Source organism: Muntiacus reevesi, chromosome 3 (assembly GCF_963930625.1).
Source record: "Muntiacus reevesi chromosome 3, mMunRee1.1, whole genome shotgun sequence".
NCBI lineage: Eukaryota > Metazoa > Chordata > Mammalia > Artiodactyla > Cervidae > Muntiacus > Muntiacus reevesi.
In genome coordinates this window covers 251797924-251813303 of record NC_089251.1, presented here as the reverse complement: position 1 = coordinate 251813303, position 15380 = coordinate 251797924, and the positions used below count along the sequence as shown (strand labels likewise).

The 15380-nt window shown below is 40.1% G+C and overlaps 1 protein-coding gene across 22 annotated transcripts in view; it reads left to right on the top strand.

Annotated features, from left to right (window-relative positions):
• Nucleotides 1-15380, top strand: part of TTN (titin) — a 273917-nt gene that overhangs the window by 39633 nt on the left and 218904 nt on the right. For all 22 annotated transcript variants that reach the window (XM_065931851.1, XM_065931850.1, XM_065931848.1 and 19 more), the window contains exons 38-44: nucleotides 123-264; nucleotides 354-519; nucleotides 1624-1855; nucleotides 3275-3559; nucleotides 3793-3918; nucleotides 8630-8818; nucleotides 14430-14474. In XM_065931851.1, coding sequence (XP_065787923.1) covers nucleotides 123-264; nucleotides 354-519; nucleotides 1624-1855; nucleotides 3275-3559; nucleotides 3793-3918; nucleotides 8630-8818; nucleotides 14430-14474 — 1185 coding nt within the window. The remainder of the gene's footprint in view (nucleotides 1-122; nucleotides 265-353; nucleotides 520-1623; nucleotides 1856-3274; nucleotides 3560-3792; nucleotides 3919-8629; nucleotides 8819-14429; nucleotides 14475-15380) is intronic.

The window sequence follows — 15380 nt, the reverse complement described above, 5'->3', positions numbered from 1 at the left end:
CAATCCTAAATATACTGAAAGCCCCTGACGTTGTATGCTTTCAGTGGGTGAATTGTATGGTATGTAATCCTACCTTGGCAAAGCTGTTTCAAAGGTTAATTGTTTTACATGCTCTTCTCCAGCTCGTCACATAGAATTTAGGAAACACATTAAGGACATTAAGGTTCTCGAGAAGAAGCGAGCCATGTTCGAATGTGAAGTTTCTGAACCTGACATCACCGTGCAGTGGATGAAGGATGGTCAGGAGCTGCAGCTAGTGGACAGGTCCGTCGATGTGTTGTGCCACCTCCCAGGGATTCCCAGTTTCCTTTGAGTCATCATACATTAAACCCCAGTTTCCATTTTCTCCACAGAATAAAGATACAGAAGGAGAAGTACGTCCACCGCCTGCTGATCCCATCTACGCGGATGTCCGACGCCGGAAAGTACACAGTGGTGGCTGGGGGCAACATGTCCAGCGCCAACCTCTTTGTCGAGGGCAGAGATGTCCGCATCCGAAGCATTAAAAGGGAGGTGCAGGTAAATTGTCCACATGCTGAGTTTTTAGAGGTGTCTTCAATAGCACCTAATCTATCATTTTGTCACTTAATTTTATGACTTTAAAAATTTTCCAACCACTGTCTTCTAAAGAAATGAAATCAGCTTATCCCTACTGACTTAACGCTCCTTTACTGATAGCAACTCAGTCAGTTTCCTCTCACTTAGGGGATGAGTGTGTCCTTCGCAGCTGTCTAAATATTTTAATGAAAGCAGCTGTAGAAACTTCACTGTCTAATAAGTGGCCACTTGCCAAGCAGCACCAGCTCGAAAAGAACTGAAATTTAAATTGTGGTGTTTGCACAGCAACTGGAATTTAGGGAATTCAGAACAAGGTGGCTGTTTCTAGAAGCCTTCTACTGTGGAAAGGCGGCTGTTTAGGGACTTGGCTGGGAACACACCCTCTGAGCAAAACTGGATTCCTAGCAGGGATGCTGAGAAAATACCTTCTATCTCAACTGCAGGCGTAGAGCTTGTCCTCGGGGGTGCCAGTCTTCTGACATGGTATAATGTCGGTAATGTGTGAGGAGAAGCAGTACTTGAGTTCACATTTACAATATTGCTCATCCACTGAGAGCCAGGCATGACAGGCCTTGGTCCATAGTGAAAAAGCCTTCAGTGAAGACTCAGATGACCTAGATATGTTCTCCCTCCTCTGCTGTCCAATTCTGAGCCTTTATTTCCTCACTTTAAAAAATGAGGATAATAGTTCCTGCCTAAGTCACAGGGTTATTGTTTACATCATATGAAATCAAATTGAGTAGTAACTGAAAAGGGCTTTGTCAGTGATAACAGCCCTTGGCTGTAAAGTGTCATTATTTCTGGTATGATAAACTAAGAAGTGAACATTTAAGTATAAAATCATTGTCTCCATGAAGGCATAAACATAATTCTTTGCTGAAGAAGTCTGGGCTCCCATTTGTCCAAGGATAGGGAGGGAAAATTGAGAGGGTGCTATAACAAGTCAACTTCCTGTATCATCCTGTGTGGGTTTGGCATGCTCTTCAAATGAGCTGGTTCAGAAACAGGTTAAAACCAAAAGGAAACCAGGACTTCAGTGTTCTTTTTCTGTTGCTCCATCCAAAGGTTATTGAGAAACAACGTGCCGTTGTTGAGTTTGAGGTCAATGAAGATGATGTTGATGCCCACTGGTATAAAGATGGCATTGAAATCAATTTCCAAGTTCAGGAACGACACCAGTATGTGGTGGAGAGAAGAATCCATCGGATGTTTATCTCTGAAACCAGGCACAGTGATGCCGGTGAATACACCTTCGTGGCAGGAAGGAACAGGAGTTCTGTTACTCTCTATGTCAATGGTAGGTAGAGATGTTAATATGCCTGTTCATCCATCTGTAGTAATCCCCCCACTTCAATTTACTGAATTTCTGGTAGTTCCTGGGCAATTTCTCAAGAACCCATGGTGCTCCTATGTTTGGGGCTACATGTATTTTCATGTTATACCTGAGGAAAAGGGATGGCAGCTTTAAAAAGGACTAAAATGTCATTTCTAGAAAACACCTAATGGCTAGATTCTTATTCAGTCAGTCAACACTATCAAACTTTCACTGTGTGTCAGTTATACTAGACCCCAAGTGGGTATCTAGGTGGAGCAGTCAGGGTTCTGGTTCTCTGCCCTTGGCCCTAACTGCCAGAGCCCTTGTAGCTCCACCAAGCAATGGGGCATTCCACCTCTAGTAGGGCATGCTTGGGAGGACCTAGAGAGCCACAGGTGAGTTCCAGCGGCTCTGACTTTAGAGGGGAATTTCACATGCTGCCAAATCAGAGGAGCACCATTAAACCACCGACTTTTCTTATGAGGAACCTTTGAGCTGAATGAGGCTGGTCTAGTTCTGTGGCTAGCCTCCATACACAGATAAAGTGCTATCTGTCTGAACAAATACTCCTGAGACAGTCAAAGGAACACTAAGAGAAATCTCAAGTTTCATAAAAATGAACCATATTGCCAACATTCCTTCGGGCCCTGGAAGACCAAACAGTCATGGGTCAGTTATTACTATTTCTGTATTAGTGGTAGAGAAACTGAGGACAGAGTAGTAAAGGTCTTCCCCTATGACCATGTCAGAAACCAGCCTCACAGATGTCATTTTTTGGCTCATGAGCCACTCAGTTTCCCCCAGTCATCATGACACCAAGAATATGTTCTGATGAGCCTAACAGGAAAGCTGATTTTTAAAAAATCACCTAATTGCCTTTAGATCTAAAATGACGTTCATTCACTCATGATGATTGTACTTCATTGGCACCAGTATCCTAAAAATGACTATGACACATACACAAATACTTGCAAAACAGACCTGAATGGGATAAGCTAGCTCACCACGGGATTTGCCCAATGACTGTTAAAAATAGGTAGCATGTGGAAGTGTTCCAGTATTCTTTAGGGGACTGTCCACTGCTCCTCCCGCTCAATTCAGACCCCTGCCAGGAAAGGGGTGATCATATTATATTGAGAAACTCAGCACTTGCAGCACCTACCTACCCCCCAAATATCAAAAGTATTTTTCTAAAGCTATTCCCTCTACTTATGGACAGAATTCTTTATTTTTTTTTTTTCCTTCTTAGCATGAAGAATATTCTAACATTCCGAGACAATTAAAGATACCACAATTCCAAACTTCTGTTTCAGGGTACATAACCACCTGGCAGTGAAGTAGCGTGGATTTTCCAGTACTTTCCTATATTTTCATGGACTATCTGTCTTCTTTTCTTCGCAGCCCCAGAGCCACCCCAGATTCTGCAGGAACTCCAGCCTATCACCGTGCAGTCTGGCAAGCCTGCCCGCTTCTGTGCTGTGATATCCGGCAGACCGCAGCCCAAAATTTCCTGGTATAAGGAAGAGCAGCTGCTTTCCACTGGTTTCAAGTGCAAATTCCTTCACGATGGGCAAGAATATACACTTTTGCTCATTGAAGCCTTTCCAGAGGACGCGGCCGTCTACACCTGTGAAGCCAGGAATGACTATGGAGTTGCCACCACCTCAGCATCACTCTCTGTGGAAGGTAGAAATGCCTTGCTACTTCTCAGCTTAACTGAAACCTGAGAAACTCGCTTTTGCATTCTCCCAGGGCATTTAAAAAATACAGCTTGGAGGTCCTAAAAGTAGATTGCTATACAACTTGGAAGCTTTGAAAGGGCTCCATAACCAGATAAATTAAGAGAAATTGGCATGCTTCATTCTGGGAGGTCTGTAGGGTGACTTAATCCTGACGAGTCTTGTGGTCCCTTTCTTTAGTTCCAGAAGTTGTGTCTCCTGATCAGGAAATGCCAGTTTATCCTCCTGCTATCGTCACCCCACTTCAGGACGCTGTCACTTCTGAGGGACGGCCAGCCCACTTTCAATGCAGAGTTTCTGGAACAGGTAGGTTTACCAGGGAGGGTAGAGTTGCTAATATTTAAAAAGAATGATGTAAGTGAGGAAAAGGTTTCGTCATCCCTTCCTCCCTTACAAACAGTTCTCATTCATAATTTGAAGTTTAATGGGCATCTTGCAGAACATTTACTTGAATTAGTGAATTAAGAATTAGATCAGTGTTTTCCACTACTATTTTTAGGACTACACCTGAAAATAATGAAGATGATAAATTTCATGCTGTGTGTTTAAAAGAAAAATTCAGTGTTTTTCAGTGTTTTAAACTTACAAAAATGTCATATTTTCTTTATGGTTGTAGTTAGACTTTTGTTATCTCCTGAAAAAATACAACAAAGCCTACAATCATTATTAAATTAATTATAATAGCATCTACATATGTTTTAAAAGAAGAGTCTATTTATATGTAAGATATTCAGTCTATGGACAGTGCTTGTGTGAAAAGGCACATCCATTTAGAAGGCAGTGTCTGGTCCTGGACAAAAGTGGGGGCCTGACGACTGGAGAGGTTGAATTTGAATCTTAGCTCCACTGTGTGACCTTCGGCAAAGACAAGATTCCTCTGGTCCCTTTCCCTCATGAATAAAGTGAGTATAATATTGCAGTCATAAAATATACATTTCATGAGGGCAGGAATTCTTAATATTGAAAACCTGGTGCCTGAGAAGCAGTAGCTACTAGAAGAAAAGCTCTGTGAAAGCAAGGGTAGATCCTTGTCCTAGAATAGCTCTGGACATAGTAGATGCTTAGTAATTGTTGATTGGACAAAAGCATGATTGTTAAATGGCTGATATCCACTGCTCCGGATCATTGATCGTGATTATGTTGGATAACCCACATTAGCACGTAGCACAGTGCCCATCCAAAAGTAATCCCTCAGTCTGTTAGCTGTTATGATTTTTTAATTGCTGCAAGTTTCCCAAAGACCATGAGCACCTCCCACTCCCCCAGGAGTCTGACCTTACGAGAATAAGACAGACTGTTTGGAGCCATTTTTCCCCAACGATGACTGTAGACTGACAGGGTAAGCCAGCTTTATCCCAGATGAAAACCCTTTTCTCATTTCCTTGGCTTTTATGTGCCACCACAGAGGGAAATTCTCCCCGCTCGGGCGTCTCACAGCACTCCTAGTAAGTTTGTCTTGTTTACAGTGCTTCTCCCATTCCTTTATGACCCAGTCTCTACCTTGCCAGAAGCCATTTTCCTAAACAAGTTAGTATTTCTACCATGCTTCTATCACCTAATGATTTCCTCCTCTGATTTGGAGATGCTGACCTAGAAACCAAATAGACCCATTTGATTTTATGAGCATAATTAAAGGATACAAAGTATATAAAGCACTTATAGGCATGACATGTCTGACAAGTGGCTGGTACTCAATGTATTAATTTTATTACAGCCATGAAAGGAATTATAGAAACATAAAAGTCTGGTAATGGGGGACCAACATAGATAAATACTATAGACTTTGTTACTTCAGAACATAGTGTTTGAGAAAGCCTAAATATTAAGAAACGAGAACTGAGTTGATAATATCTTACTAACACAAGAAAGAAAAAAATAATTTTAATTTTAAATTCACCAAAGTCACACTAAATAATTTATCTATTTGTTGAATTTTTAGAGGAAAATTTTTGAATAACTATATGTAAATATGGATTATCTAAGGTAGTAGTCTTAGATATATTTATATAGTGCTTTTTTAGGTAAGTCATTTTATAGTTTGCCTTTAGGATGTTGTAAAAATACGTCTGAATCTTTACCAGACCTCAATTGGGATAGCAAAAGAAAAATATCTTTTCCATATGGGCAATGTCTTTAAATGTTTGAATGGACTTTATAAATTCATGTGATCATTAACTCTCTCTGTGGTAATATTTAGATATATACAGAGGTTTCAGCATCCTGTCATAAATGTATTTTCTATGTAACAAAAATTAATTCATTGAATAAAATACCTTTTTAAAGTAAAAGCTTACTGAATCACGTTGTTTCATGCCCCTCGGACTGAAAATATTTACACAGCTTGCCTTAAGAAAAGTAAATGCAACTCTGCTTTCTGCAAACTGGAGGAAAAAAATGTAGGCAGAAGCCCCAGTCTCATGTTATGGGAAATCAGTACTTATCAAAGCACAGAATGTGATCCGAGAGATCTGGTGGCGCTTTTATGAGTGAAAATGTTTCAACCGAAGGTCTCTGGTGCCACCTACTGGTAGCAGAGACATTTGGAAAAGTAGAATTTTAGAGCGTAATAAATCTAGCTTTTTGCTAGTTTTCATTCTGTGAGTCAGTGTCATTTGGAGGCTTACAGAATGGCAACTAGCTAAAGTGAAATAATAAATAATTAGTTAGGCAGTGAGGAATGCCCATCACTCATTTAAGCATCTCTTGTTTTATTCTACCAATATTTGTGTCCTGCTGTTGAGGCATCATGCTAGGTTCTAGGGCTCCCACACCTGTCCCTGACTTCATGGAGCTCAATGTGTAGGTGAGGAGATGCACAGCTGGATTCCAAGGTTGTAAGTGCTGTAACAGCCCACCCACTCCATGCTGTCTGTCTGGGAGACAGCTGGGGAAAGGTGCATGGATGCCACACTGAGGAAGTAATAGGCTTATTGAGCACAGCGGTGCTTCAGAGTCGTAAAGGTTTGCCAGAACACTTGTGCTGGCAACAAGTGGTTTAAATATGGTCTTGTAATGAGGGAACTGAGAGGCTAGAAAAGAAGGCAAGGGCCTTCTAAAGTATTGGTATTCTATGGTTAGTTAGGACTCCTGTCTACTTTGAGGAATCACTGAGAGATGTTTAAACTCCTCAGTAACATGATCAGGCTTGCTTCTTGGAAGCAACACTGATAGTGAAAGGAGGAATGGACAGATGTGGGAGATGAGCCTGGAGGTGAGGAACCAGCAGAGAGGCTGGCATCCTTTCATATCATAAGGATGGGCTTGGGAAGTGTTGACCAATGATGGGAGTCAGAGGAGAGAAGGGGGCAGAGTGCGCAAGAGTTCAGGAGGTAGAATGAATGAGACCCAGGGACCAAATGCAGTGGTGTCGCGGGGGTGAGGAGCAGAGGTTGTGGGGTAGCCTCACAGGAGCCGGGAGAAGCCAGTGACGGACGCAGGTGGTGGTAGTCCAGCAAGAAGCATCGAGTCCACCGCCAAGACAGATCTTGCCCTTTAGCTCATCTCTTACAGGCAATCCACGCTTGTTCTGCTTCATTCATTTCACCAAAGGACGAAGTTGTCAGGGAAAATAAGCGTTCTTCTGAGGACTAATACTCTCTACCTTTCCCTTTCCATTGAGGACTAAGCAAACAAACCAAGTGATTGTAGGATGACTTTTACATCCTATGTGACAACATTCCTTTTATATCCTATGACCCTGTTTTTTTGGCAAGTTGTTGAAGGCATTGCTGGTCCCTTGTGAGGTTAGCTATTCTTGCTTTAATGACTGACTGTGCCTATTGTTTATAAAGCCCTTTCCTCTGTGTGTCATGGGATTCACACAGCAGTTTTATAGCCTTTGAATTATCATGCTGCTTATTTTACAAATGAGAAGACTTATTCAAAGAGATTAGCTTACATGTCTAAGGTCACATGGCTGATAAATTGTATTGTCAGGATTCCATTTCCCATCTTACCTTGCTACCTAAGGAAGTGGAAAGATTTGTTTCTATAAAAGGAGCACTTGTTTATAAACAACTACCTTAGAGGGAAGTGGGGGAAACCATCATAAACTAGTAGTTATGCAAAAAAAGCAAGCAAACACTAAATGATTGCACTGTTGGAAGATCTGCATGGATCAAGTTGAGATAAGGAAGTAACATAATGACCACATTGCAAAAAGAAGATGCTTTTGATTTTGGCTTTTAAAACAAGTGACTGAATTTGAATCTACATTTGACTTACAGGGTTATTGCTTTAATGAAAGGCTACTAATTTTAAAAGCACACATCACCTTAAACTATAACAGCATATACTATTTTATCCTTGGTTTGGGTTTTTATTTTCTATCATTTTAAGATGGTTCAAATCCTTGTGTGAAAATAGCTAGTTATATTATTATTTATTATTACTGCTACTTTGAAAAGAAGCCAAATTTGTCTAAGGTGCCCACATTTTATGAATCTTTCTTTCAGCTTTAAAAATTATTTTCTGATGTGCTGAGACCTTCCAATGCTTGCTCCTTGGTAACAAAATAGTAGAGATTTTTTTTCTTCAGCCTTCAATGGGATCTCTTTTAGACCTTATGGAGTGTTGATCGTTTCAGCTCTAATTTTGATGGATCTTTCTCCCTAAGCAGATTTTCCTCATTTCCTGTCTCAGTAGGCAACCACAGTCTCGGTGACCTTGAGTGGTCACTATTTCTCAGAACAGGCCTTCTCTCAAAGTCACCAAATGTGTGAAAATCTCATCTTTGCTTCCATAGTGCAACATGCAAATGATTACAAAGAATATAACTAAAATTGTAAAATTTCAAACATTCTAACCCCTCTATAAGCTGAATTTCTCTAAAATCATGTTTCCTTCTTAAAAGTGACAAGAAATCATGTAAGATCAGATGTGGCATGCCCAACAGAAAAGTATCATATTATTTAGATAAATATAAAATTAGTCACCTATATAGTCCATTTTGTGTTTGCAGGTAAATAAAAATACCCACTTTGGGTAATTTAAAGATCCTTTTCCTTTTGAATTACAGATCTAAAAGTGTCTTGGTACAGCAAAGACAAGAAAATCAAGCCATCTCGCTTCTTTAAAATGACTCAGTTTGAAGACACTTACCAACTGGAAATTGCTGAAGCTTTTCCAGAAGACGAAGGAATTTATACTTTCGTTGCCAGCAATGCTGTAGGTCAAGTCTCAAGCACAGCCACTCTGAGGCTGGAAGGTATGGTAAAATAGTTTTAAGAGCCACATTGAAACATAGATCTCCTCTTACAATGTTGGTAACAATCACTGAGGATTTCATGTAAATCATCGTTGAGCCTACCTTTCTCTAAATGCAACTAATTGTTTCCATGTTACATGCAATGTTCTCGCTTTTCAGTTTACCCCTCTCATTATGAATCACAGAGCACATCATTTTTTATTTTGTCCTGCTTTGTCTCCATAGTATTTTGTAATGTATTGCTCTCATTACCAGCTTTCATGCTTCCTGAGCAGCATGTATCAGAATGGGGAGAAACATATACTAGAGAATTAGGTAGATTTATTTTCTCATCTGGTTAGCATGAAAATTTTTTAAAAGAATTTTTTCAGTGTAAGAGTGTTCCTGTCCCAACACAGTATTGACAAAATTCTGATTTCCCAGAAGCTACTGTGGATGATTTCAGGTCTGTACATCAGCTGGATGTGTTTTGCCATCATTCAAAGAATGCTTGAGGATTGAGAGGCTCAGCTGTGAGATGGTTTAACATTTCTCTATTACTCGGGGCTCTTAAAATGCATTCAGGAACACTTCCTCAGTATCAGGGCAAGGGAGGGCACTTTGATTCAAAATGAGATAGTATTTTTATACAGTCAGACTGTTTTTCCCTGGCAATTTTGTCTCTAATATCTTTTAGGTTTATTTGTTTCTGGCTGCATTGGGTCTTCTAGTTACGGCTCGCTGGGTCTTTGTTGAGGCACGAGCGCGTCTCTCTAGCTGTGGCGCTTCAGCCCTGTAGTTGTGACGTGTGGCCTTAGTTGTCCCACAACATGTGGGACCTTAGTTCCGCGACCAGCGATTAAACCCACGTCCCCTGCATTGGAAGGTGGACTCCTGACCCCTGGACCACCAGGAAAGTCCTTAGTCTCTGTAATAGTAAACATATACAAATACATGAAGAGTTAGGGCAACTCTCACGTTTTTCCTTAATTTTAAAAACTTCATTTTGATAACCAGAGGTTTTCTTAGTAATCAGTGTAATGTGGTTTACCAAAAATAAAAGTTGGTCTTACAACCAGAGGGAGAAAAAATAACAGAAAACAAGACTGTCTAACCTGAATTGCACACTCTGCTACTGCCTTCATGAACAATGTATGAAATTCCTTAGACTATTTATGCCTCAGCATGTCTGGAGAGTTTGGAAGGGAACTTGTGTGATTTTGAATCAATAGTGGCATATGTTGACAAGGCATCAAGATTGGATTGGATTCTAGTCCCCCATTGAAATTTGCACCCTAACGAGTTCTGGTTTCAATGCAGGGTACGTACGACATTAAAGGTTGGCATGCTTCTTTTCAGGATTTAGCACACTTGAAGAAGTTACATCCAGCTCTCAATGGCATATCTCTTCATCAGTTTCATTTAAGAAGGAGCCCCTTGGCCAAAAGCCCATCTTCATCCAGCCTCTATCCAGCCTCAGGGTGCACAGCGGGGAGACAGTCAGATTTCATGCCCGGGTTTCTGGCATTCCCAAGCCAGAAATCCAGTGGTTTCATAACCAACAATCAATTCTACCAACAAAAGATGTAGTTTTCCACTTTGAGGAGTCCACAGGCTTGGCTTTAATGCTTATAGTTGATGCTTACTCAGAGCATGCCGGGCAGTACTGTTGCAGAGCAGCCAATAGCGCTGGGGAAGCCACTTGTGCAGCCACCCTCTCAGTGACTCCAAAAGGTAAAGGAAGCCCAGCTTGCTTCAGAGACTTTGACCTGCTGCACCCCTGCCCCTCCCACTGTTACTAATGAGAGTCTCTGCTGTGTGTCTCGGTGCATTCTGTGGCTGGTCCATCATTTACTAACAGTTCCCCCAAGTCCTCAACCATGGTTTAACCAGTGTACTTCAAATCTCACTGAAGTATGTGTTCAGGGCATTACACTAGTGTTCATTTGGGAAGATGCCCTGGAGGATGGCTTGGCAACCCACTCCAGTTTTCTTGCCTGGAGCATCCCGTGGACAGAGGAGCCTGGCAGGCTATAGTGCACAGGGTCACACGGAGTTGGACACAACTGAAGCTACTTAGTATGCAGGCATCAACTTCGCTTGACATTTTTACTTTTCTAAACAACATCTCATCACTGCATCATTAATGATCTATTTGCTACCTATTGTTGGTAAAATCTATGGGGGAGGGAGGACAAATTATATCCCAAACAGAATCAGGAAAAAAAGAGTGGTTATATCACTCTGGGAAGCTGCAATGACAACAGAAGGAAGGAAGCAGATACTTGATGGCATCCGCGTGAGCCTTCATCATCCATTCATCACTGCATCACTGGGAATGAACTCTCTATTGTGTAATCCTGACACCCTGGAGCACACCGCGTCTGGCAGGCTGCTTCTGAGCGACAGTGATGTCTTTCATCTTCATCTTCCATGCCATTTTATTTAATTAACCTGGCCAAGTGACGAAGCTTAGATCTTAATATTCTTTTCTTTTTCTTGTCACTTATCATACAGTGCAAGCCCTAGCTAGGCAAAGTTCTGGGAGAGAGATAAGTGTCCACCAAGTCCCAGGCAGTGACAGAGTCCTCTTTCACAAAGCAGGACTGGTAGAATATTGCAGAGCGAAATGAAGTCTTTTCAGGGATTATCATATGAATATGAACTGCAGGTTTTTGAAAGTGTATCTCAAAGTTCCACCCACACAACTGCATCCATTGAAGATGTACAGTTGCACCAGGCTGCATCCCTTTCACAAATTGCAGAAAGCACTGAGTTATCTGAGAAAAGTGCTGAAGAGCCAGTGGGTGAAATACCAAAGATTCTCCTGCATCTTCAGGACCTCTCTGTAAAGTGCGGTGACACGACTCAATTCCTCTGTCTTGTCGAAGATGAGTCTTCTGTTGATATAACCTGGTTTATGAAGGTGTAAAGCTAGAGGAATATAAGAGAGTGAAGCAGTTACAAAATGGAAATATTCAGTCTCTTCCCACATGTAATGTTCAGCTGGTAGACCAAGGATTGTACAGCTGCATTGTACACATTGAGTATGGAGAGAAGACAATGTCAGCAGTGCTAAGACTAGAAGGTGGTTATTGGATTTTCAGCTCTGACTTGCTTCATTTCATCCTCATCACTTCATGCAGCTTTTCCATCATGCAAATTGTATCAATGAGTGTCTTATTTAAAACACCCTTAAATTAGCATTCCTTTCATAAATGACTTATGAAAATCAACCAACTCATTGGCTAAACTTACGAACATGTAACTTTCTGCTCTAGATTCACGGAAGCGTAACTTTCAAATCTGAGTTCAGGAAGTTAAGGTTTGTTTCATATGTGCCATTTTTTCTAATGTTTACCAAACATACCACCTAGGAAGTGTACCAAAGTAGTTTAAGGTGATATAGATCAGTGAGTTTTTATTGAGTATTTATTATTGTGCCAAACATTGTCTGGACCAAAATTAGTAGTCTATAGACATTTCTCAATCAATGCTGCTGCTTTACGATCTCAGTTCCTTGCAGAATTGTAGAATTATCTCATAGCAAGATACTATATTTGTTATTCTTGTGCTTAACTCACCACTGTGTCTGGAAGGACGTGAATGTATTTATCTGAGCAGAGGGTAATGTCTTCCTTTCATCCTTGGATTGTCTTCTTCACTGTTAATGAAATGAGAAAAGTATTCTTCATGTACTCGAATCCCATGCTGTGTGTCTGCAGGCAAAGGACCTTCACTGAATCCCATGGAGGGAAGCGGGAGGAAGAAGTTTGGGCATCTCCGGGAGTCTGTGGAGCTGTGCCCTTTAGTTCTTCCCCGATCCAGCCATGCTATTTTTGAGGGGTTAGAAATGAACAGGGGGCAACACAGTGCTATGTGCGTGGCCATCTTTGCGCTGCATTTTGAAACAGATTAATTAACTCACTTAAAGTATCTGCAATCCTCACTCATCAGAAGGAGGATTTTTTTTCCTTTCTTAATCTGACAGTTTTGGTCTATAGCTGTTTCTGATTAATTTTCAAAGCCTAAGAATAGTTCAAGAACTGAGGTCTAATTTTGCAAATTAGTTGAAAATTAGGTGGAAAATTCCACCATCCTGAAAGTCGACCCTCAGTTTCACCATAGCTGCTAGCTAGCGCAGTCATCAGACAGGTAACTATCTACCTGGATGTGTTGTCTGCAAACCATGTAGGTGACCACTGGGACCATTCCTACAGTAAAATAATTGGGAGCTGCCTGTGTTTTGGAGATGTGAGCAATGTAGGCCTTTCAACTTGCTTCCTAAAGAATTTAGTGCCCTTGGGCAGTGCTTGATCACCATGTTCTCAGAGTGGATTTGAATTGGACATTTTTGCCTTGGAATTTCCATTTCACTCAGTTCCAATGGATTATATTATTAAAATGTTCTTGGCTCATGAGCATTTTTCCCCCCCTTGGCAAGTCCAGACTGCCTTATTTAAGAAAATTAAGAGATAAGCTACCTTTAAGTGTACGAAGAGTAAAGGATCAGACACAGTTATCTAATTATCTAATATGATCCAGTCTTTATCTGGTCCTCTTGTATTTTGCGCTAATGACTTTATATAGGCTACCAAGTTAGCCACGAAAGTCAGGTAGGAATGTGAACCCCCATAAGTCTGTTTGGGTAGAGTTCTCATGTGCATAGTAAGCATAGATAAATATCAGTTTTGAGACTAATGTGCTGCTTTCTCTCTCATCCTAATGACATTCCATCTCTGAATTCTGCATGCATTTTACAAACACAGCTAATTTATTACATTTCCCAAACTTTATTCTTAACCAAGCAAAAGTATCGCAAATCTGAGCATTTACAAAATTACCCTTGGTTCAGACACTAAAAGTCTTGAGACGCTCAAAGAGTCCCAAATTAAAACAACCCATGAAGTAGAGAGAGTGTCGTCAAAGGAAACATCAAGTTTGTCAGTAACTTCATGCCAAGAGACCACAAAGAACTGAGAAGCCAGGGCAGCAGACCCGCTGACTTGTGTCACACAGACAGAACGAGAGTGGTACCTGGACATCTGCTTCCTCCAGAAGCCATCCTGAGACAATTGCGTCTAAAGGCTGTGACTTTTCCTTATATAATAAAAGCAACTTTGAGCTGAGGACTCTGTGTTTTGCTCTTTAACATATAATCGGACTTTGCGTAAAGTTTTAAAAGTGGTTTCAAATCAAAAGAGTTTTTACTAGCAGGAAACACATTTCTTTAGGGAAAGCTGAGTTAAAAGTGGCAAGTTAGAAAATGCATGTTTCTTCTAAATGTGATTTTTGTCTCTTAGCAAGTATTCAGTCAATAAGACAATTAAAAGAAATATTCCTATAGTTTATGGATTGCTTTTCTCAATGCATGTAAAAGGCATGGGGAATTATGGAACTAAAAGTGGAAATTTCACAGAGAAGCTAAAATAAAAATGTTTTAAAATCTTTCTGTCATCGTCGTGTACCTTACCAGCTCATTGATTTGTTTGGCATGGATTTTGAGGGGTGCATTTGGGGTATGAAGTTTTCTACTATTATAATAAGGAGAAAATTATAATTATATGAATCATGAATTGAGGCAGAAAGTATATGGAATTAATCACGCAAATCTCCTGTTTTTCCATTCTAGCTCCTGAATCGATGTTGCATGAGCAGATTGAGATGGAGATGAAAGGTATTGTTACATTGAATGTGAGATTTAAATAGAAATTCTGAAGGATTAATAAAATCCTTGAGCTTCCTTCTGTTAGTATTATTGAGGAAAAATGACATAGATGTACAAATATATCTCTTAGAGTATATATTACTATGTCGCATGCCTGGTTTAATATGCTGATGGTTACATGCATTTCACAGTCATTTGTTTTATGGTAATTTAAACTTTTGTATTTAAAATTTATCAGCCATATTCAACTTCTTGTTTGCAGACATTTTCAAAAGCGTGTATTAGAGAAGGTTTTCATCTTAATGCATGAAATCATAAGTAGAAGTTTGTTTTCAAAATCACAGTGAATTAAATTGAACAATAGACAATAACCTAGCTGTCATTCTCAGAATGCAATGTCATGAATGAATTATCATTGAAATGCTTTTTTGTTTAGGATGTGTGACAATGTTACATTCCCATTCTGGTTTACACTTCATGCACATACATCATTTTAACATTGATATGTCTCTTACACTGGCTTGCAGATAGCTGCCTTATGTGATCCTTATTGCCTGCTTTTCTTTGCATAACATCGTGACTTTATGGCTGTATTAGTTCGAATAAACGCCTTCTCATTTTATTTTAGCTAATTATTTATGGTCTTAGTTCTCATATATATTTCTTAAATAGTTAATTCTCCAAAAATATAATAATTTAATCTATAATCAAAAGGATCAGAAAGGGCGTTTATTCCACTCTCTGCAAGTCAGGTAAGATTTTTCTCTTAGCCATCAAAAGAATAAAGTTTTCCTGCTCTCAAAACAAATATGCACAGGAACATGTTATTTTGAAATGCATTTTTGCTTGTTCAAGAAGAAATTTCAGCAGTCTGAAGAAAAGACCAGACAACGAACGATTTTCGTGTCAGAATCT